At 38.4% G+C, this 18,617-nt stretch overlaps 1 protein-coding gene across 1 annotated transcript; it reads left to right on the top strand.

Moving 5' to 3' along the window:
• Nucleotides 1-11,450: 11,450 nt before the first annotated feature.
• On the top strand, nucleotides 11,451-18,365 carry GNGT1 (guanine nucleotide binding protein (G protein), gamma transducing activity polypeptide 1). The gene is made up of 2 exons (XM_006834289.1): nucleotides 11,451-11,546; nucleotides 18,237-18,365. Exons 1-2 carry the CDS (start codon nucleotides 11,451-11,453, stop codon nucleotides 18,363-18,365), a joined length of 225 nt encoding a protein of 74 aa, XP_006834352.1.
• Nucleotides 18,366-18,617: the final 252 nt, after the last annotated feature.

Genomic DNA, 18,617 nt, shown 5'->3' with positions numbered 1-18,617 from the left:
CAACTATCAACACTCATGGAAGCAGCAGTCAAGAGATCAAATGATGTATTGCATTAGGCAAATTTGCTGCACAAGACCTTTTAAAAGTGTTGAAGAGCAAAGACGTCAGCTTGATGACTAAGGTGTGCATGAACCAACCCATGGTGTTTTCAATAACCTCATATGCATGTGAAAACTGGACAGTGAATAAGGAAGGCCATAGAAGAATTGATGCCTTTGAGTTATGGTGTTGGAGGAAAATATTGAAAGTGCCATGGGCTTCCAAAAAAAACCAATAGATCAGTTTTGGAAGAAGTGCAGCCAGAGTCCTCTTAGAGGCCAAGATAGCCAAACTTCATCTCTCATACTTTGGACATATTGTCAAGAGGGAGCAGTTGCTGGAAAAGGATATCCTGTTTGGTAAGCTGCAGGGTCAGAGAAAAGGAGGAAGACCCCCAACAAGATGGATTATCCAAGTGGCAGCATTGATGGACTCAAGCATGGCAACAATAGTGAGGTTGGCCCAGGATCGGGCAGTGTTTCATTCTGCTGTGCATAAGGTCGCTATGAGTCGGTACTGACTTGATGGCACCTAACAACAACAACAGGGTTGCAGAGAGCTACTGGTGGGTTTGAAATTTTGATTACCATTCTAGTGCTTATTTATCCCATAGCACTGCACTAGGGCCCCAGGAAAATATTAGCTGCTATCATTTTTTAGTCACAAGTAGAATGCCAGAAAAAAAGTAATAGTAAGGGGTTAGCAAGCTTATATCCATATGACTGTATGTTTATTGTGAATAATACAGTAAATGTGTATCTGAATACCAATAAATCAAATAATATTTAACACGTGCTTGCAACATTGTTCTTTCAAAAAATCTGGGATTCTTGGTATGATCAGTGTGTTTAGCTGCTAACCAAAAGTCCACCCACCGGCACCTTATAAGAAAGAGCTGATGATCTATATTTGAAATTGAAAAAACCTATGGGACACTGTTCTACTCTGATATACATAGGGTCTTTATGAGTTGGAATTGACTCAACACCAATTGGTTTTAACTTTAGAAGAACCAACTCCAAAACCCATTCCCAAAAAGTCATTGATTAAGTTATAACTCATAGTGACTGTGTAAGGCAGAGTAGATCTGGCGCATAAGGTTTCCAAGACTGAAAATCTTTATGGAAGCAGATTACTGCATCTTTCTCTCATGGAGTGCCTGGTAGGTTCCGATGACTGACCTTTCAGTTATCAGTTAAATGCTTTAACCCCTGTGTCATCTGAGCTCCCTAACTGTTGCTGTCAAGTCAGTTCCAACTCATAGTGACTGGAGCAGAAAACTTTATTTTACGCCTGCAAAGCGACTGTCAGGCTTCAACTATAGATTTTGGGGTTCGCAGAGCAGTGCTTATCATACAAAGCCACTGTGCTCCTTAACTTTAGACTTGCTATTGTTGTGGTTATGTTCCATTGAGTCGGTACCAACTCATAGTGACTCTATACACAACAGAACAAAACACTGCCCAGTCCTGGGCCAACCTCACAATTGTTGCCACACTTAAGCCCATCAATGCTGCCACTTGGCTAATCCATCTAGTTGGAGGTCTTCCTCTTTTTCTCTGACCCTCCACCTTACCAAACATGACAACCTTCTCCAGCAACTGGTCCCTCCTGACAATGTGTCTGAAGTATGAGAGATGAAGTTTGGCCATCCTGACCCCCAAGGAGCACTCTGGCTGCACTTCTTCCAACACAGATCTATTGGTTCTATGCGCAGCGTAGGGCACTTTCAATATTCTCCTCCAACACCATAATTCAAAGGCATCAATTCTTCCATGGTCTTCCTTATTCACTGTCCAGCTTTCACATGCATATGATGTTACTGCAAATACCATGGCTTTGGTCATGTGCACCTTAATCCTCAAACTGACATCTTTGCTCTTCAATACTTTAAAAAGGTCTTGTGCAGCAGATTTACCTAAAGCAATACATCGTTTGATTTCTTGACTGCTGCTTCCATGAATGTTGATGGTTGTTCCAAGAAGAAGGAAGTTCCTTGACAACTTCAATTTTTCCCCATTGATAAAAATGATGTTTATTGGTCCAGTGGTGAGGATTTTTGTTTTCTTTACATTGAGATTAACCCATACTGAAGACTGTGGTTTTTGATGTTCATCAGTAAATGTTTTAAGTCCTCTTCACTTTCAGCAAGCAAGGTTGTATTATCTGCATATCTAAGGTTGTTAATATGTTTTTATTCATATAACCCACCTTCTCAGATTATTTGCTCAGTAAAAGTTGAATAAGTATGTTGAAAGAATAAATCCCTGTCACAAACCTCTCTTAATTTAAAACCATTCAGTGTTCCCATGTTCTGTTTGAACAACTGCCTCTTGGTCCATGTACAGATTCTTCATGAGCACAATGAAGTGTTCAAGAATACTCATACTTCACGGTGTTGTTCATAGCTTGTCATGATCCACACTTTCAAAACACTTTGCATAGTCAATAAAGCACAGGTAAACATTTTTCTGATATTCTCTGCTTTCAACCATGATCCATCAGACATCAGCAATGATATCCCTCATTCCATGGCCTCTTCTGAATCTGGTTTGAACCTCTGGAAGTTCTCTGTCAATGTATGCTTGCAGCTATTATTGTATTACCTTTAGTAAAGCTTTACTCATATGGGATATCAAAGAGATTGTCTGATGATTTCCACATTCCGTTGGGTCACCTCTTTTTTGAATGTGCACAAATACCAATCTCTTCCAATCAGTTGGCCAAATAGTCCATCTTATTCCTAAAATAAAGTAATAAGAAACCCATGGAAATTCTGAAAAGCATTAATGAAACACTGAAGCTATTCAGATATATCCTCCCAAAGGGTTTAGAAAAACACTAACACATGGTGTTGTTAAGAAAGTTCCCTACCCATCTTGGGCCCCCTTGACTCACTTGCATTGCTCCACATATCTGTCTTCCTCTTCTATACTTCCCCAATGGAAACCCACCCCTGACTGTTGTTTTGGGTTTTTTTTTATCTTCTCAAGAATTCTAGCCGATCCCTTAACTGTAGAACAGATACCATCATTGTTGGTCATATTACTGGTAAGGGTTCACTATGGTAATTAAGACCAGGGAAAATACAAGGCAACATGCTTTTCCTCCCCTTTCCTGGGGCTCTATGACAAGGAGTCTCAACCCCATCTGAACCAGAGTCTGTTTTTTCATAAGAAATATTTCATAGCGGGCCATTTAAAGCCCTCAATATTAAATTTGGATTTTATTATAAAGAATACAAAAAGAGAAGGGAATTAGAATGAATACAAGTGTTTCTTGGGTAACCTAATATAGTGGTCAGATACATTTTTTGTGTGTAGAATCACCAGGAACACACAGCAACTAATACAGACTGGTGCATATGTGTATATCATGCATGATTTTCTGAAAAGGTAAAAATTCTTGGTAAAGTCCTGATGTATTCCAAATATGATCTTCTCTTGATGTATAAAATTTGTGCACTGGGAAATTCAAATTAAGTTAAAGTTCAAATAATTATGAATAGGGTTCAGCCCACATGAATGTCTGACATGTTTGATAATATTATTGAATGTGGGACATTGTTATGCCAAAGAGTCCTGGGAAATGTAGATTATCTGATTACTCTCAATCATCATTACAAAAAGAAAAAAAAAAAAAAAACCTTAGTAAAAGCCATAAACAACCTGACACATTTTCAAGAGGTCCTCTAGGGGGCAGTATTGCTCCCATTGGCAGCGACTGCTCTTAAGAATGGGGTACAAGTCTGAGAAACTTTCTCCCCTTGACTTTTTTCTTCCTCTCTTTCCTGAACCTTAGATTCTCTGATGGTAATGCAGAGTAGAAGAAAAGGTAATAGGGCAAACATCTACTAAACTGGGATTAGCTGTTGTAACGGCTACTTTAGCCTCTTGGTCTATGGGTTTTCAGTTCTCCCCTGTATTCTGACAGGGGGCATGATATGGGGATGGTTAGTATTAAGGTCAATAATTTGACCTGGCCCCTCATAGAAATACCGATGGAGAGGTGGCCCTAACCACAGCAATTCTGAAAACTTAGAATGAAGGGCGGCTTTCTGTGTAATTAATTCCAATTCCAGTATATTTAAAAAAAAATAATAAATCCATTCCTGTTGCACTAGTTTGGAAGAAAAGAAAAACCATAGCTGAGAGAAGTGTGCTTGTGTGGAAAACAACCCAGTTCAGGGAACAAACACTGGTGTCTTACCTCGTGTTCTGCTACCTTCATTGTATGGTGCTGGATCATCTGGATATTGAGGATGTCATACCTGAATCCTCTTGATTGAACCCTTGACTTCAGTATAACTGAGCGCTTTGAATGTCCACCCAGTCAATAAACCCGGCCTTCTCTGGGTATCCTTGAGGGATGTGAGACTTCTGACTCCCACTCTGATTTTTTTTCCCCCCTCTGAGACCTGTGACATCAAATTTTGGCAAGCATTCCTTAATCCTCTAATACTACACTTGCATTAAATAAAGTGAGTTTTAATTTTATATATTATTAAGTACTATGAATCACAGCACGTCAGAGCTGAGAAAACATTTACTACTAAAGTGGGGTTAGCTAGGTAACATGTCCTGGTCTCTATGCCTGGTGAATATATATGGCATTGATTAAGTAGCTTCATCAGCAATTCCTGAATTTCTTCTGTATGCTGAATAATATGTACAATGATAGGCAATATTAAAGTCATAAATACTATGAAAAACATGGTCTCTCTTGTAAAAGCTTTTACAATTCATTGCATCATAGCTTGGGCTCCTAAGAAGCAGAGGCTAAGCTAGAAGTTCTTGCACAAATGACTTCTTGCAGAGACCTTAGAAAGAGTGAAAATCAGGATGGGGCAGGAAGAAAAGCTATCAAAGGTGTGGAGTATACCTTTCATGACCTTCATTTACTAATAGGGCACAACTCAAAACAGGGAGAAACAGCTGTAAGCATCCCTTAATAATTAAAACATAAAATGTACAAAGTATGAATCTAAGGAAGTTGGAAGTTATCCAAAATGAAATAGAATGCATAAACATCAATATCCTAGGCCTTCTTGTTGTTAAGTGCAGTCGAGTCAGTTTTGACTCATAACAACCCTGCATAGAGTTTCAAAGGAGCGGCTGGTGAGTTAAACTGCTGACCTTGTGGATCAAATAGACTTTGTGTTGAGTGCATTATCCCACAATGCCACACAAGAACTCCATCCTAGACATTAGTGAGCTGAAGTGGACTGTTTACCGGCCATTTTGAGTCTGACAATCAGATGGTTTACTATGCTGGGAATGACAAATTGAAGAGAAATGACATATTTCAAAATCTATCTTGACGTATAATGTTGTCTGTGGTAGGATAATATCCATACACTGACAAAGAATACCAGTTAGTACCACTATTATTCACATTTATGCACCAACTACTAAAGCAAGTGATGATAAAACTGAAGAATTCTACCAACTTCTTGAATCTGAAATTGACCAAACATGCAATCAAGATGTATTGATAATTACTGATAATTGGAATGTAAATGTTGGAGACAAAGAAGATGGATGAGTAGATGGAAAAGATGGTCTTGGTAATACAAGTGACGCTGAAGATCGTATGATAGAATTTTGCAAGACCAATGACTTCCTTACTGCAAATACTTTTTTTTTTTTCAAACATAAAAGACATAATACACAGGAACTTCACTAGGTGGAACACACAGAAATCAAAATGACTACATGTGTGGAAAGAGATAAAGGAAAACCTCCACATCATCAGCCAAACAAGGCCAGGGACAGACTGTAGAACAGAACATCAGTTTCTCTTATGGAAGTTCAGGCTGAAGCTGAAAAAATTAAAACAAGTCCACAACAGCCAAAATTTGACCTTGAACATATCCCACCTGAATTTAGAGATCACCTCAAGAACAGATGTGATACATTACACACCAATAACCAAAAACAAGAAGAGTTGGGGGATGACATCAAGACCACCGTACAGGAAGAAAGCAAAAGGCCATTAAGAAGAAAGAAAAGACAAAAATGAATATCAGTGGAGACTTTGAAACTGACTGTTCAGCGTAGAGATGCTAAAGCAAATAGAAGTAATGAGGAGGTAAAAAGCTGAAAAGAAAATTTCAAAAGGCAGCTTGAGAAGAAAAACTCAAATATTAAAATGAAATGTGCAAAGATCTGGAGTTAGAAAACCAAAAGGGAAGGACATGCTCAGCATTTCTCAAGCTGAAAGAACTGAGCAAAAAATTAAAGCCTCAACTTGCAATACTGAAGGATTCTTTCAGCAAACATTCAATGATGCAGAAAGCATCCAAAGAAGATGGAATGAATACACAGAGTCATCATGCCAAAAAGAAATGGTCGATGATCAGCTATTTCAAGAGGTAGTATATGATCAAGAGCCAATGGTACTGAAGGAAGAAGTACAATGTGAATGGAAGGCATTAATAAAGAATAAGGCTCCAGAATCTGATGAAATAAAAACTGAAATCTTTCAACAGACTGATGCAGCCCTGAAGGCACTCACTCATCTATGCCAAGAAATTTGGACGACAGCTACCTGGCCAGCCGATTGGAAGAGATCCATACATGTGCTCATTCCAGAGAGGTAACCCAACAGAATGTGGAAATCCTAGGACAATATCATTACTATCAAATGCAAGTAAAATTTTGTTAAAGATAACTAAAAAATGGCTGCAACAGTACATTGTCAGGGAACTGCCAGGGGTTCAAGCCAGATTCAAGCAAGGATGTGGATTGAGGGATATCATTTCTGATGTCACATGCATCTTGTCTGAAAGCAGTGAAAATCAGAAAGATGTTTACTTGTGACTTATTGACCGTGCAGAAGCTTTTGTCTGTGTTGATCTTGACAAGTTATGTACAACACTTAAGAAAATGGATGTTCCGGAACACTTAATTGTGCTCATAAGGAACCAAGTGGCTGTTGTTCAAACAGAACAAGGTTTTACATGGTTCAAAATCAGGAAAGGTATGTGTCAGGGTTATATGCTTTCACCAGATTTATTTAGTCTGTATGCTGATCCAGTAAGCCAAGAAACTGGGTTATATGAAGAAGAATGTGGTACCAGGATTGGAGCAAGGCTCATTAATAACCTGAGATATGTAGATGATGCGATCTTACTTGCTGAAAGTGAAGAGGACTTAAAATACTTACTGATGAAGAACAAAGACCACAGCCTTCGGTATGGATTGCACCTCAATGTAAAGAAAACAAAAATTCTCACCACTGGAGCAATATATAATATCATGATAAATGGAGAAAAGACTGAAGTTGTCAAAAACTTCATTTTGTTTGGATCTACCATCAACACTCATGGAAGTGGCAATCAAGAAATTAAAGGATGTATTATTGCATTAAGCAAATATGCTGCACAAGACCTCTTTAAAGTGTTCAAGAGCAAAGATGTCAGTTTGAGGTCTAAAGTGTGCTGGACCCAAGCCATGAGATTTTCAATAGCCTCATATAAATGTGAATGTTGGATGATGAATAAGAAAGACCACAGAAGAATTGATGAGTTATGTTGTTGAAGACTATTGAAGGTAACATGGACTGCCAGAAAAATAAACAAATCTGTGTTGGAAGAAGTATAACCAGAATGCACTATAGTAGACAAGATGGCCAGACATTTTCTCTAATATTTTGGACATCTTATCAGAAAGTACAAGTCCCTGAGGAAAGGCATCATAGTTGGTGAAGTGGAGGGACAGCAAAAAAGAGAAAGAACCCCAACAAGATTGATTGGCACCATGGCAACAACAATGGACTGTAGGGCAGTAGCAGTTGTGAGAAGGTGCTGGACCAGGTGGTGGTTCATTCTGTTGTACACAGGGTAGCTATGGATTGGAACTGACTTGACAGTACCTAACAACAACAAAGTGACAAACTCACAGTCTGAATAACACTATATCATGTATTCTAAGTGCTTACTTTACTCAAGAGACCATTAAATACTCCATCTACATTATTCGACTTAGTTCTCTCCAAGTAATTCACAAGGACCTATTCCCACTGAATGCAGACACAGAGGAGTTAAATAATTTGTTCAAGGCACATAACTAAACAGTTGCAATGAATGATGATTTAATTAGGAATAGTATGGTAGGGTTCTCTGAAGTCAAGTAAAATTTGAGGTCCAACCCTAGGTTTACCAAATCAGAGTCATTTGAGTGAAGCCCATAGTTTAACAAATTCTCTATTTAATATTTATGGACAAGGAATTGTCAGAGCTATTGCAGAGGGAGTGATAAGAAAAATTTTCTGAAGTAGAAAAAAGTAGTGCAAAGACGATGTCATAGATAAACATGACCAACAAAAATAGACATGTTTATGAATTGCTGAAGATTGCTTGAGAGGGTGAGAATAAAATTGATGATAGGTTCTCCAATACCAAATAATAATTACATAATTATTAATTTTACTGTTATTTCATTTCTAAAAACAAAGAAGACCACATCAAAATACAGGGTTGATAGGGAATGGCAAGTTAGACACTGGCTACCTAAAATGGGGGAGGGAGGCTATAAAGGCACGAAGTAATAGGCTTACAAGTTTTCAAAAGGGAGTTTAGTTTCAGAGTGTATGGGGGAAGGTATAATTTCCACTGAATAGTTTTCATTTTGTCTATATAGGTCTGGTGGAGGGATATGGGGATAAGATTCTTATGATTTAATAGTGAATATTTGTTATCATGACTAATTGCTACTGTCACAACTGTAAAGGTAGAAGTTTTATAACAAAAAGGGAGAGTAGTTAATCTTACAGTCCAGGAACAGAGGACCCTAGGACCATCAAGGGAGAAGAGCATGAGTTGAATGTGGAACCCAATCCAGAGAAGCAGCAACACTAGAGATGGAGGGAGAGATGAGGCAATGGAGAGATAGAGCAGCCGAGAACTCTAGACTCATGGAAAGAGAAAGGCTGTGTGCTGGTAGTCAGCAAGCAGACTTGAAGAATGTGCCCTTTGGTTGTTTAAATGATAACATATTCCTCTGAGTGTTTTTGTGTACATCCCAACAACAACAACAATAACAAACAAAGAAACCCCAGAGGGAATAGAAGCAAATACTATTGAATGATGAGGAGATTGTAATCATTGTAATGAAACGATGAGTATACAATCGATATTCTCTCATGTAAATTATCACTCAATTTACAATAAAAACTTAATAAATAAATAAATCTGACTTCCCTCCAAAATAAATACATAAAACAAAAATCATAAGAAACATAGGACTAGAGTACCCAGAAGTCTTTTTTTGCCTGAATGATGATCTTTGTAGTCATTTGACCCTATAAATATGCTACACTACCTTCTGGTATGGCTCTATAGGATAAGCACTGGATTGTAAACCTCATGGTTGGTGGTTCAAACCAATCAGCTAATCCTTGGAAACACTATACAGGGTGGCTATGAGCCAGAACTAATTTAACAACAACAACCTCTTTCCCAGAGGTGAACAGATGACTATAAAATGATATTTTCTCAAAAGCTTTAGAAATGAAGCCACAATACAAATACAAGGAATTAATCATTAATATTGTTTTAGCAGAGTAAATTTATGCAGATATGCAATAATGTTATATTGCTCTCTGAAATACTAAGTAACCTGAACATGCCTATTTTTATAAAAAGACTTCATTTTACCAAATGCTCTGAAAGGAATCACATTAGAGAGTCCCAGATAGACTGGGAGAAAATGTAGAACAAAATTCAAAATTATGGGGAAAAAAAGAGCAGGCTTACCAGTCTGAAAGAGACTGGATACAATGGCCCTCGGCCACCCTTCAGGTCTGAAAAGAAGTTCAGCCTCATGGTCCAATTTTTAGCCAAGCAGTAGATCATGAGGACAACAACGCCAGTAAGGGATGTTCACCATGGAATGGTCAATCTTTCAAAAGGGCAACACGTAGCTAAAAAAGTTGAGAAGGGATGGACATAGGAACCATAGGGAGGAAGCAAGATAACTCTTCTTGCATGGAGGGGATTGCAATCATTGAGATGAAACAAAGCATATGATTTGTTTAATGTAAAACTGATGATCCTGTCACTCAATTCATAATAAAAAGCTGAAAAATAAAGACAAACAACTTAATTTTAGAAATTGGACCCGAGATATAAAACGAAAAAAAAAGAATCAAAAAAGAGCAACTGCAGGCATGTTTCCATTTGGGTAAAATGAAATATTTGCTTGGCAAATTTGTTCAGGTATCATGGAATCCAACAACAATAATAACCGCCAACTGCTAAGCCACCTTTCTCATTGCCCACTGATCTAATTGAGGGCATAGGAAAGAGTCTATTCTAGTCAGACATTAGTGGATCAACTCAGACTGTTCCCTTTTATCTGTTACATTTGCTCATCCTTGATATCTAATTCATTGTGATTGTTGTTAAGTACTGTTGAGTCGGTTCCAACTCTTAGCAACCCTGCACAGGGTTTCCAAGGAGCAGCTGGTGGGTTTGAACTGCCAGTCTTGCGGTTCACAGTCCAGTGCAGACCCTACAATCCTACATGAAGAGTTCAATTCATTGTAATAGTTACATACAAAGTTCATGGGCTGTTTGTTCTAGAACATTTAAATAATACGTTAGTTTATTTCTGATTCGCAAAGTCCTTTGCTTATTATATTTCTATTCTCCTGTTTCACATGTCAGTATTATTTGAAATTTACTTATAATGGCATTTGTTTTATAAGGCTTCCCGTTAATACCAAGGAGCCCTATTCGTGCAGTGGTGAAGTACTCAGCTGCTAACCAAAGGTTGGTGGTTCAAATCCACTAGCCACTTTTGGGAGAAAGATGTAGCAATCTGCTTTCATAAATACTGCCCTGGAAACCTTATGGGCTAGTTATGCTCTATCCAATAAGGTCTGTATGAGTTGTTAGCTATTCAACAGCATCAGGTTTGGGTTGTTAATAGCAGATTAAATACTTTAAGGATTTAGGTGATTAACAGGCAGCCCTTAAAATGACCTCAAAATCATATAATTGGCATAGGTTATATATGTAGTGGAGAGCTTTGGGATTGGAAATAAATTTAAAGACCTCAATTTTTACATTGTTCTAAAGAGCAAGGGGGAAAAATGAGGATTTAAGATTGCATACTGATTAAACTAGCTCCTTCCAACAAACCTGTGGTCAGGTGCTTAGGAGCCAACACTTGGTTTAATCATCTTAGTAAAGATTATCGAGATAGTTTAAAATCCCAAAGCTAGTGTACAGTGCTAGGATGTTCAGAGAACATTCATGAGAAATCAGTTGTATTGTAGGAATTTTAAAACAAGGAAGCAATTCAGTAAGTCAAAAGTGAGGGGAAAGGTTTGCTAATCTTGCCATGAATCAAGTCCAACAGTTCAGATGTCTGAGTTAACCTTGTACCTTTTAAGCAGGTAAAAGATGCCAGTGGTCAATATTGAGGATCTAACGGAAAAGGACAAAATGAAGATGGAACTCAATCAGCTCCAGAAAGAAGTGATGCTGGAAAGACTGCTGGTAAATTACTGCTTTCTTTTGAATTTTACTTTATGTTAGAGACTGGAAATCTTAGATTAGGTAACAGTCATCGGGAAGTTCAATGCAGGAAAAAGAAATAGTTCAGATAAAAATTCGTTTGGATTAAGAATCAGATTAATCTCCGTTTCTAGTCTAAATCAAGTGGTCAGAAAACTATTACCTTCAGGCTAAACTCAGCCCTTAGCTTCTTTCTGGTTGACTATTAAACTAACAGTGTTCCAGATGTGTTCCAGGTGTGACACTGTAGGGTAAACTCTGGAATGTTAACCGTAAGGTCAGCAGTTCAAACCCACAAGCCACACCTTGGAAAACCTATACAAGGTCGCTATGAGTCCGAACCAACTCCACAGCACTTAACAACAACTTAACCATGTTTTTAAATTTTTGGTGGTGGTGGTGGTAATGTACCATGGAGTCAGTTCTGACTCATAGCCACCCTGCATAGGGTTTCTGAGGCTGTAAATCTTTATGGGAGCAAAGAGCCTCATCTTTGTCCTGTGGAACAGCTGGTAGTTTCGAACTGCTGAACTTGAGGTTAGCAGCCTGACCTAGTAACCATTATGCTACCAGAGTGCCTTTTATACATTTTTAAAGGGGTATTTTAAAAAAAGAAAGAAAAGACTATATGGCAAAGATCATATTTTAACTGAGCAATAAAAAATAAAGCAATGCAGCTAGGCATTTGGTGTTTACTTTTTGATAAGCTTCTTTTTACTTGATGAAAGACTTCAATAATGTTCTAATTCTTTTAGCAACTCCCTCATACTCATGAACAGAATGAAAGAGGACATTCTATTCTTCCTTTGCACATAAACACAGAACACACTGGTTCCTCCTAAAAATACCTAACAAATCTTGGAACTGGTTACCAGAGTTCTTTGCTATTTAGAAGGAGCAGAGACGACAAATAAATACAAATTCCCACTAGACAAATAGTGACTGGAGCTTGGGAAAATGTAGATATGGCTTTGTTGATGCTGTTGTTAAATGCCGTAAAGTCGGTTCTGACTCATAGCAACCCTGTATAGGGTTTCTAAGGAGCGGCTGGTGAATTTGAACAGCTGAGTTTGAGGTTCAAACTGACCTTGCAGTTCAGCACATTAACCCACAGCACCACACTAGGACTCCAGATCTGACTTTAAGTCTCTTCATACATTAAGAAAGTTCCTAGAACAAAAGCTCCTCTATAAATGAGAAAGGCACATTTCATAATTTAAAAAACAATTCCAGTATACCAGGCCAAAATGAAACAAGGATTTTGTATTGTTTCCATACTTTGTTAAAAACTTCTACTCCTAACCAAAATTGGGATTTTGGACTTTTTTGTATGTATACGCTTTACATACAGACTGAGGCAAAATCTTGTTTTGCTATAAAGATAAAATATCTATAAATACCAAAAGCCTAAAGCACACACACCCACAAAAAGTTAAACTCCTCATCTTTAAACTTCACGTGGTAGGGACCACAAACAAACTTTTAGAGTAAAGGAGACAAGTTTTTGTCTTCTTTTCTTGAAACATTGAGAAGTTACTTTAATGTTTACATACTCAGAATTGTTGTTTTTCATGGAAAGTGGGTTGTCTTCATGTTGTTTATTCACTGGTGGTAAATTTACCTTGGGATTTTTATTTTGGGTAAATATGACATCACCATCAATCAGTCTATTGGGTTCTTTTTCTCCATTACTCAACTGCCTCCATATTCTTGGAATTCAAACTGATTTTAATATTAGGTTGCAAAAGCTATAATTAAGGAAACTGAGTTACGTAATCAATGTGTACTGAACTCTGACAAAGGACTCAAAGTGAAATAAACCTGAGAAGAATGCAAAGCCCAGTAACAAACATTGTTATATTCATTCATTAGTCAAATCCACATTGCTTGATATGGAGTTAGAGGTTTTAGAAATCTAAGGAGAGTATCACTGATCCCAACTATCATATGAAAATGTGAATGATGATTGGATCTGGGATAAAACCAAGTCAGATCATCCAAACAACTTCATGGCAACATTAAATGAAGGTGGAGTGGTAAGATGGAAGCACAGTCCAGGGTGAAGATCTGTATTCTCCAGGGTGTGATTTTCAGCAAGTAGCCTTTCATGTCAATGCCTCATCAAAATAATTTTATAAACATGGCTTGTATATTTTTTTAAGGAGCTCTGGTAGCATAGTAGATTACCATTGGGATGCTCACCACAAGTTTAACAGTTCAAATCTATCAGCCACTCCACTGGAGAAAGATGAGGCTTTCTGCTCTCATAAAGATTTACAGTCTCAGAAAACCTATCCAATGTTGCTATGGATCAGAATTGACTCCACAGCATATAACCACCACCACCACCACCACCATATATTATTTTAGGCACTTTATTACTCTTAGCCACCTCAGATGCTAGTTATACATGGTAAAAAATAACTTCACCCTGATTCCTGAATTTACAGCCTCTGTCCCTAAAATATGCTGTTGTTGTTTTTGTTAAGTGTGGTGGCATGGGTTCCAACTCATAGTGGCCCTGTATAGGGTTTCCAAAGACCAACTGATGGCTTTGAACCATATACCTTGATGGCAACTGGGACAGTTGGGGAGGAATGTGATTCAAAATTACTGTATATTGAAAAATATGTATAAATCTAAACATTTTATTACCTGAAAGAGTAACCTGACCACTGTTTCCTTGGCCTAGTTGGAAATTATTTGTTCTGGTATGTATATAATGAATTTGCAAAGTTGAAAAGTAATCGACAATCTTACAGGTCTAACATAGATTCAAATTAGTTTACAGAAAACCATGAAGATGTAAAATATTAAAAGCAGTGAAATGGTTAAATAAGCTATGGAATGGCCAGTTAATGGACTGCCAAATTGATATGGTTGTGTGTTAATTCCATAAAAATATATATTAAGTAAACACAAAGAAAATTGGAAACAAGCATGAAAATTTGATTCCATGTCTGTGTTAGTCTCTGTGTGCAACATTTTTCTCACTAAAGGAGTGCTAAGTAGTTCGTTAATAGACCCTGATCCCATTAACATATAAACCTGTTTTTGTTTTGTTTTGTTTTACAAACTATTACTACAATAGGTAGATGGATAAAGAGAAAGTCTACAAACAAAATGAATGTTTCACTATCTCACCAGGGATCCTTGCTTTGAATGTACATATTCCCTGACAATGACCAGAGGGCATGAGATTAAAAAGATACAGTAAGGAAACATATTATAGTAACTAATTTCTTGGATTCTGCCATATTGTTGTTTTTTTTTAAATGTTTATTGTAAATTATGTGAGAGTTTACATGGGAGAACATTAGCTTTACATTCATCCTATTATATATTGTTTCATTGTCATGGTTACAATTCCCTCCATGCATCATCAGCCCACCAAAGGGTATACCCTGCAAGCCTGACCTCCGGTCATCAGCACACAGCCTCTATCCCTCTCTGGGTTTAGAGTCCCCAGCCACTCCATATCTCCACATCATCATCTCTGCCTCCATCTCTGGCATCACTGTTTCTCTGGGTAGGGTCCTGCACTCCGCTCTTCTCCCTTGATGGTCCCAGGGACCTTCGCTCCTGGACTGCAAGTCAATCACTCCCCTCCTTTTGCTACAAAACATCTACCTTTACATTTCCAACTGTCACAGTCAGTCCTGATAACAATTATTCACTATTATACCACAAGAGACCTATTCCCATCTCCTTTCATCAGCCCAGCCCAGAAAGATTGGGAGATTCTACCTTCCTCCATGCCCTCTGGATCTAGGCTCCCTCTTAGAGTTTATAAGCCAGTCATTTCTTGCCTTTGTAGGCCCCTCATTTTGGGTAACCAATGTCCAAGTTGCCCATCCCTGTCTATTCTGTGTATGGAGGGGGTGGGAGTGATTCTCACTGTAAAGATTTGTTCCCTCTTTTGAGCTACTGCATCCATAGGTGTGGGTCACATTCATCAACTTGTATCAGGTTACTCTTTTTTCCACTTCTTTTTTCTTCTAGTTGAGCTCTGATCATCCAGTCATTGAAGCCAGGTCAAGTGGGTATTATCTGCAAGTGTGGGTGTTCTTATGCACATGCCCTCCCTTCTTATCAGCTGGATGCTTCACTCTCCACTCTAGTCCTCTGTGGTTATGTCACTGACTCTGGGCCCAAGAGTCCCCAGATCTTGCCACACTGCTGGCCAACCAGGTCTCCACCCAGGCTCACAGGAGTCTATTGAACATTGCAGGGCTTTGCTCGCAGCTTCATTGCTGTTTTTCCCTCACTTCCCCTTATCGGTCGGTGATGAACGTGGTCACTAATCAGAGTGCATGTCTGCTCCTATATTCCCATTAAGTCTTAGTCTTGGCAGGGGATTTGCCCTGAGGGGACCTGACCACTTGCCTTGATGTGTCCTGGGCAAGCAACTTGCTTTTTCTTGTAATAGTCAGTCAGACTGCTATTATTGTTTTGTCTTTTTCCTGTCGGTCTTTCTTTCAAGAAGTATCCTCTGTTCTCCTAGCTGCTCCAGGCTGGTCTGCTTTTCCTTTCCAGTGGAAATTTTCCACCTCAGAAGATTCTGGGTGGGGTTCAGGATTCACCTATGGTCTTATGTAATGTAGAGGCTCCACAAGAAGCCACCTTCACTGGGCACTTTGTAACCCCATTTTAGGTATTCCAATCAGTTATGGGCAGAAGACGGACTTACAAACTTCTTATGGTGATAGTTCTGTCTATTCCTTTCTCTCCCTCTCAAGTGTCTATTTTATAATGGTGCGGCAGGGAAACCAAGATTCAAAAGACAGTCAAGCATCTTAACATTATTTCCCCCTTTCCCCATTCCAACCATGTCTCATTCCCTGTATTCCAGAACCCTGTTGTTCCAAGATTGTGCATATGTCATTATTTACCTCTGTCTCACTTAACCCATGCAAACCTGCCTAATTGTTTCCCATCTGCTTTGTTCTTCCATTCCCCTCCTCCTTCTTGTATATTGCCCCCCTCCCTAGCACCCAAATATCCTGTATATATTCCCTACCCTGTGCTCCACATTCCCCTCCCTAGCCTCACCCCACCCCCGACATCCTGTAATCAGCAGAGTCCCCCTCCCCTTTAGTATGGGTTCTTTTTCTTAGCCTTTTACAGTAGTGGTCCTATGCAGTATTTCTCCTTCTGTGACTGATTAATTTCACTAAGCATAATGTCCTCAAGGTTCATCCATGTTATGCAGTGGCTTGCAGCTTCCCTGTTATTCTTCAATGTAGCATAATAGTCCATTGTGTGTATGTATCACAGTCTGTTTATCCATTCTTCAGTTGATGAGCACTTAGGCTGTCTCCAACTTTTTGCTATTGTAAATAGTGCTGCTATGAACATTGGTGTTCATATATCTACTTGTGTTATGGCTCGCATTTCTTGTGGGTAAATACCAAGTAGAGGAATTTCTGGATCATAAGGTATTTCTATTTCCAACCTTCTGAGGAAGCGCCATATTGCTTTCCAGAGAGTTTAGACTGTTTTGCAATCCCACCAGCAATACAGGAAACTCCCAGTCTCTCCACATCTTCGCCAGCATTTATTGTCCTCTACTTTATTCATCTTTGCTATTTTTGCTGGTGTGAGATGATATCTCATTGTTGTTTTGATTTGCATCTCTCTAAAAGGAGCTCTGGTAGCATAGTGGTTTATGAATTGGGCTGCTAACCTCAGGGTCAGCAGTTTGAAGCTACCAGCTGCTCCGTGGGAGAAAGATGAGGCTTTCTGGTCATGTAAAGATTTACAGCCTTGGAAAACCTGTCAGGGTCACTATGAGTTGGAACTGACTCCATGGCACATAACAACAACAATGGCTAGTGATCATGAACATTTCTGCATGTTTGTTGGCTGCCTAGATCTCCTCTTTGGTGAAGTGTCTGTTCATGTCCTGTGCCCATTTTTTAATTGGATTATTTGTCTTTTTCTTGTAGAGGTGTTATACTTTCCTATATATTTTAGAAATGAGTCCCTTGTCTGATGTGTCATTGCAAAATTGTTTCCCATTCTGTGGGTTCTCTTTTTACTCTTTTGGTGAAGTGTTTTGATGCACATAAGTTTTTAATTTTTAGCATGTCCCAATCATCTATTTTGTCTACTTTTGTTTGTGTAGTTTTCAAAATGTTTGGTAGTCTGTGTATTCCCTGAATTGGTGCCCTCACATTTGTCCCTATTTTTTCACCGATGGCCTTCATAATTTTGGGATTCACATTTAGGTCTTTAAGCCATCCTGAGTTGGTTTTTGCATAAGGTGTGAGGTAAAGGTATTGTTTCAATCTTTTGCATATCACTTTCCAGTTCTGCCAGCACCATCTGTTGAAGACACTACCTCCTCCCCATGTGATATATTGAGGTACTTTGTCAAAAATCAGTTGGCTGTATGTGGATGGGTAAATTTCTGTATTCTCCATTCTGTTCTACTGATCAATGTATCTTTCATTGTACCAGTACCAAGCAGTTTTGACCACTGTAGCCATGTAGTAAAATTGAAGTCCGGGAGTCAGAGGTTTCCAACCTTATTCTTCTTCTTAAGCAGTGCTTTGCTTATCCTGAGTCTCTTTCCTTTCCATATAAAGTTTGTAATAGTTTTTTCCATCTCTTTGAATCTGCCATATTGTTTTAACTTAAAAGATTCAGCTCTTTCTCCTTTCCTTTAAGGTGTCCAGATGTTGTGAAGAAGTAAGAGATTATGTTGAAGAAAGATCTGGTGAAGATCCCTTAGTAAAGGGTATTCCAGAGGACAAAAATCCCTTCAAGGAGCTCAAAGGAGGTTGTATAATTTCATGAAAAGGTTTTGAATTATCTTGAGTTATAATCACAACACTAATTTGTTCTCACATGTAATACTTTAAAGCATGTACATGAATCTCTAAATTTATAAATACAAACTTTAAATAAACATTGGAATGTGATTATGCATAACTCTTTGTTTTTGTTATTTAACACAGTTTAAGACATGATTCCACCACACAAATGTCAGTTTGTCATACTGTGGTGGTTTGTAAGTTGCTGTGATTCTGGAAGCTATGCCACTGGTAT

Source organism: Chrysochloris asiatica, unplaced genomic scaffold (genome assembly GCF_000296735.1).
Source record: "Chrysochloris asiatica unplaced genomic scaffold, ChrAsi1.0 scaffold00010, whole genome shotgun sequence".
In the NCBI taxonomy this organism is placed as follows: Eukaryota; Metazoa; Chordata; class Mammalia; order Afrosoricida; family Chrysochloridae; genus Chrysochloris; species Chrysochloris asiatica.
This window is presented reverse-complemented; position numbering and strand designations above follow the sequence as displayed.